At 39.6% G+C, this 17,249-nt stretch overlaps 1 protein-coding gene across 3 annotated transcripts; it reads left to right on the forward strand.

The window, feature by feature from the left end:
• Positions 1 to 20: 20 nt before the first annotated feature.
• Positions 21 to 17,212, forward strand: LOC110990091 (L-gulonolactone oxidase-like). Of its 3 annotated transcripts, none has more exons than XM_087131125.1 (6): positions 21 to 146; positions 6,046 to 6,149; positions 13,218 to 13,343; positions 14,630 to 14,727; positions 16,024 to 16,114; positions 16,701 to 17,212. In XM_087131125.1, exons 1-6 carry the CDS (start codon positions 71 to 73, stop codon positions 16,923 to 16,925), a joined length of 720 nt encoding a protein of 239 aa, XP_086987251.1. In that variant the 5' UTR covers positions 21 to 70; the 3' UTR covers positions 16,926 to 17,212. The 3 variants fall into 3 exon arrangements, with proteins under 3 accessions (XP_086987251.1, XP_086987252.1, XP_086987253.1); XM_087131126.1 differs by having other exon boundaries at positions 30 to 178; positions 16,701 to 16,940; XM_087131127.1 differs by lacking the exon at positions 21 to 146 and adding an exon at positions 213 to 341.
• The last annotated feature ends 37 nt before the right edge of the window (positions 17,213 to 17,249 follow it).

A 17,249-nucleotide genomic window follows, 5' to 3' on the forward strand; every position in this document is an offset into this window, starting at 1 on the left:
ACATAAAACAGTCAAGTCGAGTCCGGGACAGGCGTAGAGATTGATAGAGGGCGCCACATAAGCAAAAATTATGAAAACAAACACGTGCCATAAAATTGCCCAGTTGCCAGCTGAGGACGTCTTGGGGAAGAGTGCTCCGACTCCGAGTATGCCTAACTACATTTACTAGTAGTACTTGGTACATGCAGTCTTTAACTTCATTTGTTTTTATGCTTGTCTTTTATTTTCATTTACTTTAGTTTTGTATGAATCTTCAATTCCTACACTGCACTTCGTGCAGCCTACATCATACTTGTAGGCCTACTTGTAGAACTCCTACTAGTCCTAGTCAGCTGAACTCAGTATGTACCGCATACAGTGTACTATTATATAGTATGGCACAGCATATCTATAGCCTAGGCCTACCAAGTACATGTACCCATGGTACCATGCCTACTTACACTACACTACAGAACTATATTACTATACTTGTCTTGTAATGTAAAATTATAGGCCACAGATGAAAGCCACACTTGCTGTGATTGGCCCAATTTTGCTTCCATTCCAATGACCAATCATAACCCGGGTTTTATTTGATGGGGTCTGCAGATCATTAGTAAAACCAGGCATGCTAGAGGGGACACCAGGCACATAAACATATGCTGTATATCATGGAGGAAGGACACAAGGTGTATATACATGTATTTGTCTCTTAATAAGCACGAACAACTTGGAACCATGCTGACGCCTACACATATGCATAAAACGTGCATGAGCGTATGAGATGTGGCGCACATTTTTGATATGACAAACAGTCTTTTTACCTCACGCATGTGTGCATGTGGCTGCCACTCTCCATTACCCGGCCTGCATACATGTACCTTTAAAAAACAGCATTTCAGAGCCAAGGAAACTTTGTTTTTCTTGCAGATTCTAGACGGAGAAAGAGTACATGTAATGTAATGTATCTTCTGAATATTGCCAAAATGTTTCCCTTTTTTTTGTAAACAAATTTTTCGGTTGCAGATCCAGAACTCATAAGCGGTGGCGATAATGTTTAATGGGACTACAGTTTAAGATTGCTTAATTTTTAAATACTTTAGTGTCACCTGTTGATCTTGCAAGATACCTGTACAACAAAAACAAAATTTGGCACAACGAACAAGGTTTCAGTGAGTATGAGAGTGGGCGGCTTGGTGAAGTTGAGTGGGTGTTTGGTTTGGCTGACTGGTATCTGGGTTGAGTTTACAATGTAGAACAGTGTGTGAGCTTTTACACATGTATATGTTTAGTTGGGTATTTGTGACCCACCATCCCCAAACCAGGCTGAAGTAGGTAATTCCATAACCCTAAAATAGTGGAACTTCTGCTGTTCAGATTTACATGGGGGTTTTATAGCTATCACTACCCGTAAGAAGCTCACTGCAGACAGAATTTTGAGCTGTCAAAGCCTACCAGATTTTTTCTTTGCCACATGTATCAGACACTTGAGGTTTCCACCCCCAATAAGCAAACCACTATTTATGAGCTTCCACCCGCTTCAACACTTTTCTCTATTCCCTTGCCAATCCCCAGATCTTAGAAAACATATTTTATTAGCACTGACACAGCCATTAACCTCTACAGAACTGTTGAAGGCTGTTTCCTGGAACTAGATTTCAACACTTTCAAGGGCCACACATACCCTTGTCATATTTAATCAGGAATGAAACATGTTTTTTTCCCATTGCAAACAGGAATAAAACAGGCTTTAACAGGCTAAAAATAGTGTGAAAGAAAACAGTTTTAAAACAGGTTCCTGTTTTTAATACCTGTTTTCAGTCATGAGCACTGTTTTCTAGAAAACAGGAAGAAAACATGTTTTATTCCTGTTTTTTGAAAACAGACATTTGCATAAATGAATATTTATAAGATACAAACAAGTAGCACTGACTGATGTATTTGTGTTTTTCACATGCATCGGAATGGACTGTGTTACTATAACATACAGACATGTACAAGTACTGTACGTGTATGTCTGCATGTACAGTATAGGAAATATGTTCTTCAAATCAATTTGTATCTTACACAGTTGTGGTTGTACTTAAGTTTGTCAACTCCCCATAGGCTTTCTGCACAACTAATTTCCAACCGTAAGGGGTCTGTTTTTTTGAGATTTGGAGTAATTGCAGAGAATACCCTGACACTTGAAATTTTAAATTACATGTACATGTACCCTGTAGAATCACTGGCTATGAGGTGGAATTCAGAGAGTATGTTCTCTGTAGAGGTTACACTTGGCAAGGTTATGCAGGACCAAGTCCAAATGAACTATGGTACACACTGTAGCTGGCCACTCGCATTATGAATGATGTGTTCCCTTGTACATGTACATGTAGGTAGGCAGTCATCCGTGACTCAGTATCGGGCTATGAGGAGGGAGTGAGTGGCGGGGTATTTTGTTAGCTTTGCCATTTCCATTGCATTTTTTTTTTAGTTTTGCAGCAAAAAGCTGTGCGGTAATTAGACAATTAGCAATGCAGCATCGTTAAAGAGAAACACCAAAAAGGGCACACTGGTATGGCAAATACTGGTACATGTACAGTAGTTTTCTGGACTAAGTAGAAGGATTGCAAACTCAAATATCACTCTAAAATTATCCCTGGCATTTGAGTGAATTGTATTGTGGTATTCACTTTGGTATTTGCAAGCTTTGTTATCATTTTCCACAGCAGGTCCATTGTACATGTACAATGAACTATAATTTATAATGTTCCATCCTTAGCCAATTGACTGCATGGCCGAGCAATTATTGAAAGCGCATGGCAGAATACCAGTATTAAAAGCGTGTACTTGAATTTGCGGTCAATCAAAATTGACAATATTAGGCATTTCAGGGACGAAAAAGGGTTCAGTAGAGGGGGGGAATGGGTTGAAAAAGTAGAGTGAACTTGCATTGCTGTTTATGGCACTCCAAATTACGATGATCTGATATGGAATTCTTTGCTTTACAAGAAACCACAGAATGCTTAGCTTGTTCACAGAAGACGGAATTCCTCCGTGATGCGTTCTTAAAAGGAACATCATGGGAATGATTCTGACTTACAGGCCAACTCCTTAATTGGTATTTGTCAGGTGCCAGTCTACCTTCCTGTAGTGTACGTTTTCACTACATTTACATAAGTATTGGGATATTCATACACAATATTGAGAAAGTGCCAAATTTTCAGATTACAGTACGTTGAATCCCATCTGCTACATGTACTTATGTACATGTACTTGGATTACTTTGGTTTTAAATTTCATTTTGATGAAAGTAACTAGACTACCAGTCCAGGGGCTCATTTTACATGTACATCTAAGCTCAAGACAGGACAGTCCACGTCCTGTATGTACATGTACATGTATGTACTGTAAACACCAGCTTTGCAGCTAGTTGCCAGCCTTTTTATCGAAGGGATGAATTTAAGAATGATGTCCGTTTCACACACCCTCACTCAAGACACGCAGAGTGAGTGAATGGCACCAATGCTGGACATGCAAAGGTGTTGCTGAAGATGTTTTCTTTTTGTGAACTTTTAACTTCTACATGTTTGCCAGTGATTTCTTTATTTAGCAGAATGGCACTGGTGAAAAGAATACTGCACCATATGGTACAAAAAGGGCAGTTCCACGGAAACGTCAACCTCTGGGCCAAAATTTCAAACTGGTCCAAATGTGACAAATTATATATCAGTTTGAAGCTTATGGTGTATACTTTCCTAAAACATACTTCATTTCTAGCAATTTTCAAGAATTTGGCTTTTATGTGATACTGAAAAACTGTTTTAATTACTGAGAAAGTGGGGAAAATATTTCCCCTCTGAAAGATTTTCTGTTTTTTATTCAGATAATAATTTTTTTTCTAGTTTGAAGAGTGCCCCAATAAGTAAACAATGGCAGAAATGAATTTTCATTTTCCTTTCGAAATTCTATGTAAAGTCTTATTTTATAACACTTATGTATCGTACCGTACGTCCGACACAAAAATGGCATAGTTTTTTATCCCCTCAGTGCACCTTTGGGCAAAAGACTGCCAAATTTACAATACAAGCACAGTGAGTTCCTTCTTTCTAGACATCAGCTTAACTCCCCCAATTATTTTTTTCAAATGCTCAAAAATTGTGGAATCAGATGTGTACGTCGGACACCCTGTGCGTCCGACACTGTCAGAACCACGCATTGCTGGCAATGCAGTGCTTTTACACTGTACAGAAACCACTACCAACTCATTTGCATACATGGAAATGAGGCCCCAACCTTTTGTAAAAGTATTAAATAGGCCTCACTTTTGTTTTTTACTAATATGCATAAATTTGACTATTTGGACGTACACATCCTAATAATAAAGGCTCAAAGCCATTCCACATTTGTCATGTGTGGACAAACGTGCTTTGCATGTATTCAGAAGTAAGTCACGTCAGTGTGAGCTTTGATGAAGACAAGTAAAGTTCTAGGTGTTGTATACATGTACATGTATTCCTCATCAAGAAAGAAGAATTGTCAAAGACTTAACAAAGGTGTGTCTTTTATACCTTTGTTCAAGGTACTTGTAAAAACAATTGGTTTCACTTTGTGTTGCTTGAGGAATTAAAGGGGGTGTTCCACTTGTATGTACTTTCCATGGCATATACATGTACAGTATTTATCATGAAACATACATGTACAATGTAAGACTGTAGTTTTAAAAGCACTATGCCATTAGTATTAAATTTCAGTGAAAAGGATAATCTCTCAGCCTAATTGCTAGCCCATTCCTTTGATTTTGCAATCATCTAAAAGGGTACATACATATACTCATTTACATTTAGCTTCTTTTTGGATTTTACATGTGTACTATAACCTGTGAAGTGTGAACTGGAAATCTTTAAAACTGCAGCTTATTACACACGCAGTATTTGTCATACAAAAATGTTTAATTTCATGTTCTAAGACCAAAAGATCTTACAGGTACATTGTACATGTACGCAATTGTCTTTTAATTTGATTTATCTATCTAAAGGATTGTCATCTGTAGATGTTTTTTTTCTTAGTTTGAATGTTTGACAGTACAGGACTTGTTTAAATGAGCAAAATTTGCATAAATACTTCTAGACAATATTTTCCTTCATACTGTTTCATTGAATACCCCATCATCCAATTCCTTTCTAGTTGCTTTTGATGATTTTTGTATGGCTTGGCATTTTCTTTTGGTTTGGAAAGTTTGCCAAAGCCTTCATGAAGGTAGAAAAAAAGACAAGCACTGGTTTGAACTGGTTACCTTCTATTCTGAAAAGTCAGTTCAGAAGTGTACGTCCGACACCAAAAAATGTACGTTCGACACCAATATAATAAATCCTTTATCTGAAAGTCACAACAAGATAAAAATGTGTCTTACCTTGAAGTTTATTAACAAGGGTCTGCTAAAAAATAAACTCTTGAAAACTACTTCCTCAGGTCCTAGCATTTCACAGAGTTTGTGATACAAAAATGGAAACTCAAAAAATTAACTTTCTCTGAGTACGTCCGACACCACGGTGTTATGAGCCAGTTTCTTCATGGATTCTGAGTGAGGAATTTTGTTATTAAATGAATGTACCAACTAGCTGATGTCTTTTATCAAAATCTAAATCTGCTTCAGGATTATGAGTATAACACTGTTGAAGTGTCCAAAATGTACGTCCGACACCGTGGAACTGCCCAAAAGTGAACAAGAAAAACTTGGTTCCGAAAAACATTTGTGCTCTTTTTTCCCCCAAGTACAGCCTGGTGTCATACACGGACATGTAAGCATTTACTGTCTGGTTTTTAAAGCAGACACCAAATTCAATGGACAGGGCCCTCGTGGTCCAGTGGAAGTTTCAAGCTCTGAATATACACATATACTACACTGGAACCAGCCAGCCTGAGCACTGACCTCTCACATTACATTTACATTAATGCCATCAGTGCCGTGCAGGTGGTAAATTGCTTTTAATTATCTGATACAGGAGCACTCCTGCAGCCAAGTGCCTGTTGAGTTGACTGGTTTATGGTTACTCTCATTCTTTCTTTGTTCTCTGGTACCAGCATCATCCACAATGGAGGAGAAGACAGTCAGCACCTGGGCCGGATCCTTCTCCTGTACCCCGGAGCTCTACTTTGAGCCTGGCTCCATCAACGAAATCAAACAGGTGCGTGAGTGCATGAACAAGTATATTGTGAACACGGTGAATTGGCTGGGTATGGGAATGAGGGAAAGTGTGTGTTGTGCTTGGGAGCTCCATGGTTTGCATGCATGCAGTTGTCGTCAATACTGAAGTGTATTGCAATTGGAAGTTAACACTTTGAATTTTAAAAAAGGAAAGTTTTTTATAAAAAAAAACCTTTCTTTAAAAAAGAATTTTCTTGACATTTTCTGTTCATTTCACAAGGCATGAAATTTAAAAAGCTCAATATTTCTTGGTTGAAAAATGAATCTCGGACTCGGTTGCTCTTAGTGGGCAGGTTGGAGGGGACAATATTATATCAAGGCTAAGTCATGTCCATATGAGATAAAAGAGATCACATTTTCTCTGGGTGTAATTTTTGTAATAATTTGACAATGCTCCCAACTTTTGCAAAATATTACAGATTCTCATTGCGGCCCAAACTTTTCCATGGGTATGGTCATTTGCATGTAGCTTTAATGAAAGCCCTCAGAATCTTTGCAATTTGTCTGGAAATTTTCCAGTTTACAGTTTCTTGCTGGTTTTCAATCATGTGCTTCATTATCATTAACATGTTGGGGTGCCTTACAGTTCTTTTTTTCTTTGTTACTTTGGTTGATTTGTGTTCAAGGGAAAACAAGTCATCCCAAAATGGTGACTCTTTACCCTGCCTAACAAGGAATTTCCCCCACAATCTTGTTTACACAAATGTTGCAACCCACCACCAACTACCCGTTAACATACATATACATGTACATGTATGTAAGTCTTGTTTATCAATGCCCTCTTAGCAAGTGGGTGAACGTACTACATCTATTCATTTTCAAATTTACTTTTTGATTGATATGTGACTTGTTACATGACTGCATATGATGTAACTGCTTTCATAACCATTCCAGGGTCAGTGAACTTCCAAACCCGCCACACAGTATACCAGTAACTACTGGCACATGTACGTGGTGTGTACAATGTATAACTAAAAAACTGCTTGGTCATGTACTGTAGGCCTACATTGTATAGCAATTGTAAGATACATGTACTGGTACTAACTTATTTGCACACATTTACGTGTACCATGTTCACAGAAAATTGTATTTTTGTGGAGACAATTTTTTTTTGTGCTCTGAAACACTGGGGTCAGAAACGCTGTCTTCAAAATGCTGCCATTTGAGCCAGAGTCACATGCTCATGCACTTTCCTGGGTTGACATTTCAATGTCCCTTACATATAATGTCAATTTGCTATGGATAATTACACATTTAAAGTTCATCCCTTTTTAGGACTAATTTCCAAGTACACATCAAGAAATCCTTGTAGAGACCTTTGCATCTTGAGAATTGCTCTGACAAGACCTTTTCAACCCGCTCCCCTGCATCTCCACAAGGTACCAAAGTGTGAGCACGTGGAACACTTTCTTGTGAAAGACATCAGGCAAAAAAATAAATAAAATAAATAAAACCAGATAAGCTTGCCTGATTTTTTTTTAATTTGAGAATTACCGGTACATGTACATGTAATTCACAATAGAGATAGAATATTAAAAATTAAAATTACCCCTCAAAATTGTCCGTTTTTTTTAATGGAGAAAATCTAATATGAATTTACTTGCCTTTCCCCCTTAATTGTTAAGCTCTCAAAAAACCTTGAATATTTGATTAATACCTCAGACTGCGAATTCCACCCTAGCCCACTCGAGCTTAATTCCCATGCCTCCCGATAATCCGATAATTCCTGGATATTTACATACACTATATGTACATGTACCATACTTTGATTGACATGCATGCTTGGAAACCTTGAATTTTCATTGAAAAATAAAAATCTACCAGAAATAAAAAAGTAAAACAAAAAACAAACACAACAGTTATTACAGTACTGACTGGAAGAACTTGGACATTGATATAAAATGCAAAAATGAGAGGACTTGTTGCAGTCTAAATACATGTAATGTCCGGTAGAATCTCTCTTATGGTCAAAAACATTTTTTCCATGTACCGTATGTACATGTAGTTTAATCACAGCAAACAGTCAAAGTACCCCCTAAATCCTTGTCTGTTTATTCAAGTCGTATAATTAGTGGCTTACCAATGAGTCCACCTCCTCCTGCCTTGTCAAAATACTGCTGTCATAAAAAATAAATGCTACAAAGTTTTCCATTCATTGAAAAGTACATGTATATGTGTACGTGCACCTTGATAGAGCTCATCCGTTTGCTCAAATTGGTGAAAACCACCTGTCCCGCAAATAAATTTGTATACTAATTTGCAAAGCAGACGGACAGGATTCTTCCATACATAATCCAAGTCCATGAAATATCGTAATTGAATATGCCATGTCCACATGAAGGAAAGGTAACAGACAGGATGAGCCACCAGCTAAGGGAACCTCTCAAAAGTCGGAACGCCTGGAATGTTCTTTTTGGGAACAGGGGATGTTCCCGATGGGAAAAACGGCTATTCCCACTTGGAACAAGCCTTGTTCCAGTTTGGAACATGCGCTGTTCCTGAACGGAACGCTCCAATTTTTTTTGTGTTCCTTGCTGACGATTGCTGAGCGCACAAGTTTTGTTTTTCCCATTTAGTCAGTCCATAATGCTTTTGCCTTCGTATGGTGTATTCTCCCTTAGTAAACTTATAGCCCCCTTGTTTATGTCGGAAGCAAGACCTTTACCCTGATACCGTATTAATTAAGATTCTGTAAATCTTGGGATATTTATCTGCAAACATTTCCAAAAATAAATCTTCAAATTTGAACCAAACCGCAGGTACTGCAGTACTACACACAATACACTTGGCTGGAGTATTTGATGCTGAAAGAATTATTATCAAGGCAAGCTTCCTTGTTCCCAGACTTGACAATTATTCGTCAACGGAATACTGCGAAGTTTTCCAGATTACATCCAAAAAGAAAAACTACACCAAACTTAATACTGCTTTCGTATTCAGCACCGCAAGCATCACACTTTAGTAAACCCTACACATTCTAAGAAACTAGAGAAATCGTCACTTGGTAAGAAATTTGCTCTGTGGAACACTGCCGTTCCCTGGTAGAATGCACAGAGAACACAGTGGGAATGCCACTGTTCCCTGATGGAACACGCATTTACATTTGTGAATGATATGAATATTCCCATTGGGAACAACCGAAATATTTTGTATATCATCGATATTGAACTTACGAAATTCAAATTGAAAGTACTATTTAAAACAATAACTTGGAAGTTGCTGGGAAGTTGTGTGTGTTGGCATCCCCCCTCATTAAAGATGGTTCAAGTTACTAAGTACTGGTACTGTAAAGCACAATGTTCTGGGTTTAACACGCAAACAGTTAAAAGCACAAACAGTACCTGATGGAAATAATTTATCATATGTTTACACAATATTTACAGACAAATTCAAAGCACAGTAACTGACTCTGCAGACGACATACGAAAAATTACACCAAAAATAACTACCTTTCAATTACTCTCCGGTATGCTCAATTTACAATGCTCTAGCGTAGGGATGTATATATGTTGTCGAGTGCTTCTCCAAGGATGTATCTATTTCATTTGCTTTGCATCCCAATTAGAACTTGACATGACTGACTTCGAATGTTCCCAGACGGAACGCTGACGTCGCAGCAAAGCGTTCATGACAGAATAGCTTGGAAAACTTGTGTTCCCAACAGGAACACTGGCCGTCCCCATTTGGAACAGGCTGTGTTTCCGATTCAATAAACTGGTTTTCCCAAATGGAGCATTCCAATGGGAACAGGAACGTTCAAACTTTTGAGACGCTCCCTAAGAGTCACCATCTGCCCCTTGAGGTATCAAAGGAATTCATGAATTTTTTCCCACGACTTTGTCCTGAAGTTGCTCTGTTAAAAAGTTTCTTTCCATTTTATTTTTCATGTTAAGAATTTGTTATTCTCGCAAATGTCCCCCACAAAAAAACCATTAAACCTGTCATTTTTTGCCTGTCTGGATGTACGGGTCGGTAGTGTTGTGATGGACTGCTGGCTTATCAACTAAAGAAAATAGGAATCAACGTAAAGTGATACCGGGTACCTAATGTCTCAATTTACTGTACCTACATGTACATGTAGTATTTGCTATAAATGGCATGTGCATCCATGCGATACAGCAGCATGGTGCATATCCTCTTTGGTAGAACCAAGTTGCGGCCCATGGACATTTGATATTCTGCTTGTCATCTGAAAGGTCTTTGTTCACACATGTGCAAGTTGTTTAAATGTACATGTAGTCAGTGGTAGTCAGCAGACCAAGACTAGCACATTAGCTGTGCAGATGGTTGCAAGCTTACAGTGTAATACACCCGGTTGACCATTTGCTCAGGCCATTGAGAATGTACATGTACAGTAGTAATGTGCAACAAGTTGAAGGTATTGGGGTTTGGTGGTCTTGTGCTGTCTGCATTTAAAGTGTAGCTGCAATGAATTTGTCTTGGAAACACGTTTTCTACAACTTAGTACTTTTGTTCAGTGTATACATGAATGCTCCTTTACATTCCTTTTTGATGTTTTTAGTTGACTGCATGTAATACACAAATGCATTCAACAGAGTATTTTTTTTGAACAGTTAAATTTATCCATGTTTTCCAATAGAGGGTGCTTTTGCTATGATGTCATCCAGGAAAGACGTAGTTCATTATGTATACTCTACACGTACAAGTAGGTTTTGCTGTTCATTTCATGAACCCTGTCATGAAGCCATTTTTGTAAAGCGTCTCTATTTTACTCATTGACTTGTGCAAGTTTAATTTTGCACAACTGGGTTGGTCATGGTCACAAAAAAGGGTCAGAGGTGCGCCGTGGCGGGAAAATGGTCGATTTGTTTTCTGGTCCTAGGGGTTTCTGGGATTGTTGTCTCGTGGGTCCATTGTTTGGCTTGGGCATTGAAGATTGCTGCTGCACAGGGCAGAGCGTTATTGCTTCTGACACAGAGCATTGGCTGTGAACGGCATAGCCGAAATATTGCCAGAGTGTTTTTCAAAGCTAGGCAAGTTGTTTGTAGGCCGAAATTTGCCGTGATGGTTTGGACCAATTTCTTATCCCATCATGCAGTTGCAAAAGCTTTTTTGTAATTTGTATGCTGTGAAGGGCATGCACGTGCGCCTTCCCGATCAGCCCGATGTAAACAGTAAAGTGTCATGGCAACAGTAAGTAAAGTTAACCCCTTCGTGCCGGGATGGGGCTAGAGCTGCCATAAAAATTGAGATCCTCAGCCCACTTTTCGGCTATTATTCTCGGCCCACGCTCGAGCGAACACGGTGAAAGAAGGCAGACCCTGGCTCTTGTATATATGGTGATTGGCCTTTGTGTGTAGCCCAGAAATGAAAAGACTGAATTTGCATCATAATCACCAATTTCACAATAGTCCCCACTTTGAAAAGAGGCAACGGGAATGTGGAAGTGTGAGTAGAGCCGCATGCCACCGAACAATCAGCCCTTTCACTGTGTAATTCAAAGCATGCATAGCACGCTGGGCCACAAACCGAGAATTTGTGGTTTGGCAGGTGGCCTTCATGGCAAAGCGAGGCTGGAATTCTTGGAGTCGGCTTTCGGAAAGAAATTCCCATCATCAAGGGGTTAAATATTATTGATTGAATTGTTGTAAATATTTGTGATTCCTGAATGGCAAAATTGCCATTGAAAATTCCTTGTAAATAATTAAGTTTTTACGAGTGTATTGAAATATTTCCCCTATCTGATTTTGATGATGGAAATTGAGTTGAACAAGATATGGTGTCCTATTGCCTTGTAGCTCTAGAAGAGTTTACAAGTCCGTCATTCTGAATAGAAACGGACTACGAACGTACATGTGAGTTTGATCACCTTAAATTGTGATCTATAACATATATGTATAGGAAATAAATTGTAAATATATTTGAATTTCTATGTTTGACCTGGTTACTGTGAACTTTCTTTCTCTGGCAACGTTCCGTGAACTTGTGTAAGTTTTCCCCTTCCATGTATGTAGGAACATCAATAATTATGCTGTACATGTACATACATGTACATGTGCAAATCAGCAAGTTTAATGTAGCCCAGTAAATGTACAAAAATGCCTACAAAAAAGGGACTTTTTTGTGTACAAACAAACGCGTTCTTCTTGGGATGACATCACATTTTTGCTCCTGGATATTTGAAAATCTCATTTGCAAAAAACCACAAAGGCAGTAAAATACCCTTTGAAATAGTGAAACAACCGTTGGAAAGGGTAAAACTGCCAGACAAAGGTAGAAAATTGGAAAAAGCGTTTATGAAAACAAATTGATTGCGCCAGTTGTTACAGCTACCGTTACCGTTACTCAAAACATCTTCTTCAGGATCTCTAAGATTGTGCCCTTTGGCCGATCGTCAGGTACATGTACATGTATCTTCTTCTTTATAAGCAGTTACAGCTTCAAGCACTAGTCTGCTTCAAATGGTTCCAGCGTGTGCTTTACACCCAGAATGATGTGTACATTGTGAGCAAACCTCATGTACCGGTGCCTACCATAGTGTGGACGTGTGGAACAGAAGATGTCAACACAATGCAGGAAGGGAAGACGCGCTGTGGACTTACCCATGACCACAGAATGTTTCCCCTTTTCTAAGAAAGAGGTTGAGAGGCACTTTGGGGTGAGGGTGATCTGTCGTAATTAAAAGAAAGAGGAACAGTCACTGAAACAGTTGTACAAAAATTCAGTTGAAAATCCTGTCCCCGGTTCGAGAAAAATGAGTATTTTCACCGAGTTTTCTTAAGTGCACAAAAAGAAAGTAATGCGCACACTGCAGTACCATGTATGTTCATGTAACATACACAGTACGTGTACGTGTACATGTAAGTAGAGTTACATGTACATGTATGAGTGGAGCACGAAAGTGGTGGTTGGATTTACACGTACATTTACCTGTACTGTAAATGGTGTGCAGATGTTTTGTTAAACAGCACAAATTGACAGCAACTGTAGGTGTCCAGTGCATGTACTGTACGTTGCAGACGTATACCGGTAAATGCAGATTCCCAGTATTTTTCTTTGATTTTGTTTTTGTGCTGCGCATCGACAGATTTTGGAGTCGGCGCGTAAGGCCAGCAAACGCGTGAGAATGAGCGGCCAGTTCCACTCCCCGTCCGACATCGCGATGACTGATGGCTACATGATCAACATGAAGAACTTCAATCACGTCATCGAGGTATATGTACTTTCATCCTCCACGAGTTTGTTTATCAACATTCGCTTGTTTGTGTGTTTTGTTGGGAAAGAGCTTGCATGGTAATGCCGAGGCTATACGTACATGTAGAATGATTCGTGTACATTGTTCAGGGAGCATACTGTAGACATGCACACAAGTACATGTACGTACATGTAACTTGGATTATATCAAAGGATGCAGTTTTGTTCATAAATTATACAAGGCACCCTTATCTTATGCTGCGGAGGCCAGTTTGATGGAGATACGAAACCCCAGTTACACGTAGGCTGGGGGCCCAAATTAATTGGCAGCGGCTTGTATTTATGTATGGGTAATGGCTGCGGCTACTGGTAGTTCCTGTAGAGTTATGTGTAATTTCTAGCTGCAGCCAAGTGAACTGGATGCAGATGAAATCCAAAAAATACTGGTACACTGTATATTCGATTTATGTATTAGCAAAAAGCAGGTACCGATACATATACCATGGTTACTGTTGGAATATTGTGCAAAGTGTATTTGTGACCGGTGCTCTGCTCATTTTTGCTTAACTAAAAAATCTTGATGCATTTAAGCAGAAAACAAAAGAGTTCAACTTCTTTTCTGTCACATTACGCTCAAGAACCTTTGGAACATAATGAAAATGCTTACTTAACAATTACTGCTGTGTGCATGTGTTCGTAGTCAGTGCTGAATGAGATGTCATGGTTACCATGAGCAGTTATTACCAGACTGCATGCGTGCAGTCACTGGTTTTTATTTGTCAATATCTCAAAGGAGAACTTTCACAACTTTCCTTTTGGCTGTATGAGAGGTTACTACGTGGCTGTTGTGAGCAAAGATCATATAGCGCCGCGTAGCGACGCAAGATGGAGAACTTCACCGTGAATACACGTAAAATGTAATCGCACGGGTGCCATTTGAGCAAGCAATACGCCTGCGCAATGCACATTAATGCACAGGCGTAGGCACCACGGCAGGCATGTACACCTGGTGAGCCCGCGCCTAAGCATTACCGTAAACCGTGCGGGCGTATTGCTTGCTCAAATGGCACCCGTGGTAATTACAACTTTGGGCAGAGTTATCCATCTTGCGCCTTCGGCACCATATAATCTTTGGTTTTGAGTGCATGTACATGTACCTCATCGAGTCATCTGGAACTGGTTTCATACGGGTACATCTGTATTTACGGTATGTGATCGGTTGGGTACATGGTTAATACCCGGATCCAATCTGAGCAAAGTCCTGGTGCTCAGCTTCAGGCTTTTCTCGTTTGTGTCTGCCGACAGGTGGACAAGGAGAAGTGTCAGATCACCGTGGAGGGAGGTTGCATCATCGAAGACCTCAACACCAAAATACTCCCCGTGCACGGCATGGCTCTCAGCAAGTGAGTAACCAGTCCAATGTACATGAATCAAAGCCTTGTCATGGAATATATAGTAAGTTATTACTCATCTTGAGTGATGATTGAGAACCTGTTTCTCACGGGGTCTATCTCACCATCACGTATCAGCACAGTTGCTATTTTTTTCTACATGTTTAACAAGGCACGCTTGCAAGGGTCCATGCCAGGTAAAATAGACCTGCGTAGTAAACTGTACCTACTTTGCCTGGAAAGGATTTACTACACACATGTTTCATAAAGCTATAAACTGATTCGGTGACAAGAATCAGGAGCCATTACTATGGTGTTCCCATGTCTGTGTACAGATGAGATACACATTGAAATGCTTCCTCAGCTGATGGGAGCGCACTGCTAACCAAAATCACACATGCGTCAAGTTAAGGAATGTGCCCCGAATAATGGGGACACCGCAAGTATGGCATCAGTGAATCGGTCTATTGTGGAGCTGTCTCCTGCCTGAAGTGCGCACACACATAAGTGTGTATTTGCCTGCAACTGGGGACCCCCTATTGTTCCTCTTTTGTTTGTATGTTAACTTTTTTGGAAGACCACCCATATATTTTGTACACAGTTGTCAATCGGGGACCCTCTGTCAATCAGGGACCTTATTGTCCTCTATTATTCAGGGTCCCCAATTGAATGCAGAAACAAACTCACACACATTACCATTAGAGAGTGGCAAATGCATGTTGATTCAGCATTTTAGTGCTTGAAATTGTAATTTTAACTTATATGTAATTCTGGTCATGGTAAAACAATTTTTAGTCTTGTACTGTATAACATGGTTTATTCCGGGTAGATACATGTAGATTATGTTACCTCCTCTGAGTACTGGAAGTTGAGAAACAGTTGATTTTGCCCTGAGAACTACCAGACTTCCAATGCTCTGACTATCCACTGTCAAACCATGTCACAAGTCCATGTATATAATTCACTGAGCAGTTTTATGGCATTTTGGGAAACTACTCAATAGTTGGAGGTGTTTTTCACAGTGTACCGGGCAACTACCAAAGATTTTACCCAAGAGGGGCCGTTTTCAATTTTTTTTCTATCTCATCGATTGTTCCAGAGAAAACATTATGAACCTATTATGTAAGTAATATAACAAATTGAAAGGCTTAGCACAGAAAAATATTTGGTTGATGTGAAAATACATGGATAATGATATAATTAGCATTTTCTCTTTTTGAATCCAATATGGTATGGTACATCTACGCCCTCTGTTTTTAAATTTTTAATAAGAAGATAACACCTTTGATCCTGTGATTTTCACCACAGTCTCGGATCTATGCCAAATATTACCATCGCCGGAGCAATCAGCACAGGTACCCATGGCACCGGAATCAAGCATGGTATCCTAGCAACGCAGGTAGGAAAGTATCTGTGGCAACATGGGGGCAGCTTGCACTTTGTGTGACTTCTGCCCAGATTTTTGTGGCTACCCCAGGTTCCTTTACATGGCTCATTTTGGCTCGAATGTATAATTTTTTTGTACAGCAATTCAAACATGGTTGTGTGAAATTTGTTCTCTGCAAAATGAATAAATCCTTGATCTCAAAATCTTGCTGGTGAGTTTGCCCTTGGGGTAACAGTGCATGTTGTCCTCAGGCAGGACACTTTATCATGATTTCTTCTCTTCACCAGGGTAATAAAGAGGATCCCTCTGGTAAAATTGGGATTGTGTCAGGGGCGACATCAAGCTGTGTGTACTCCTTCAGGATTGTAGAAATACTTTGTGGCTGCATTGATATTATTAACATGATTAATGTGGCTCTTTACTGCCGGTGGTGATGAGTCAGAATTGGGAACTCAGTCTCTCTATTGCTGGTGCACTCCACCCTTCTCCCCAAACGTTTTGTTGCTTGGCTTCACTCATTTTAGGAGGCTGGTTACATGTAATTTCTGTGAGAGACCATTTTTTTGGCATCATCTTCTGATGGGTTGACTCTCTGTAGGTTGTCCAGATTGAACTGCTGACGGCACAGTGCGAGATCCTGCGATGTTCCCGGACAGAGAACGAGGACCTGTTCCGTGCCGCGCTGTGCAGCCTTGGATGCTTGGGCGTCATTGTCACGGTAACCATCCAGTGCGAACCAGAGTTCAAACTTCACAAGAGGCAGATGTCCTGCACGTTGGACGAGGTACATCTAAAAAAAACATGTGATTTCCTTTGCTGTTAGCGACAATGATTGTCTTAACACCAACTGATTTACATGGCTACATTTGCTTTATTTTACTAAGCAATATGTTCTTTAACCCTAACCCCCTACCCTAATTTTCTTACTCATAACCTGAGTCCTACAAACTCCTCTAATTCCTGAGTGTTAAATCTCCAAGTATCCCAAATCCTGCAAAATACTCAAATTTTTGCTACTGGGTCCCACAGCCTAAATCCTGCAAATTCCTCCAGTAGGTTTTGGGCAGTATTATGCCAAATCATGGAAAAGGCAAGAATGCCTCAAGTTACAGTATACCCTCTAAAAATGGGAATGATTTTAGAAAAC

This window comes from Acanthaster planci, linkage group LG21 (genome assembly GCF_054643075.1).
Source record: "Acanthaster planci isolate LZ-2023a linkage group LG21, COTS_SCS, whole genome shotgun sequence".
Lineage (NCBI taxonomy): Eukaryota > Metazoa > Echinodermata > Asteroidea > Valvatida > Acanthasteridae > Acanthaster > Acanthaster planci.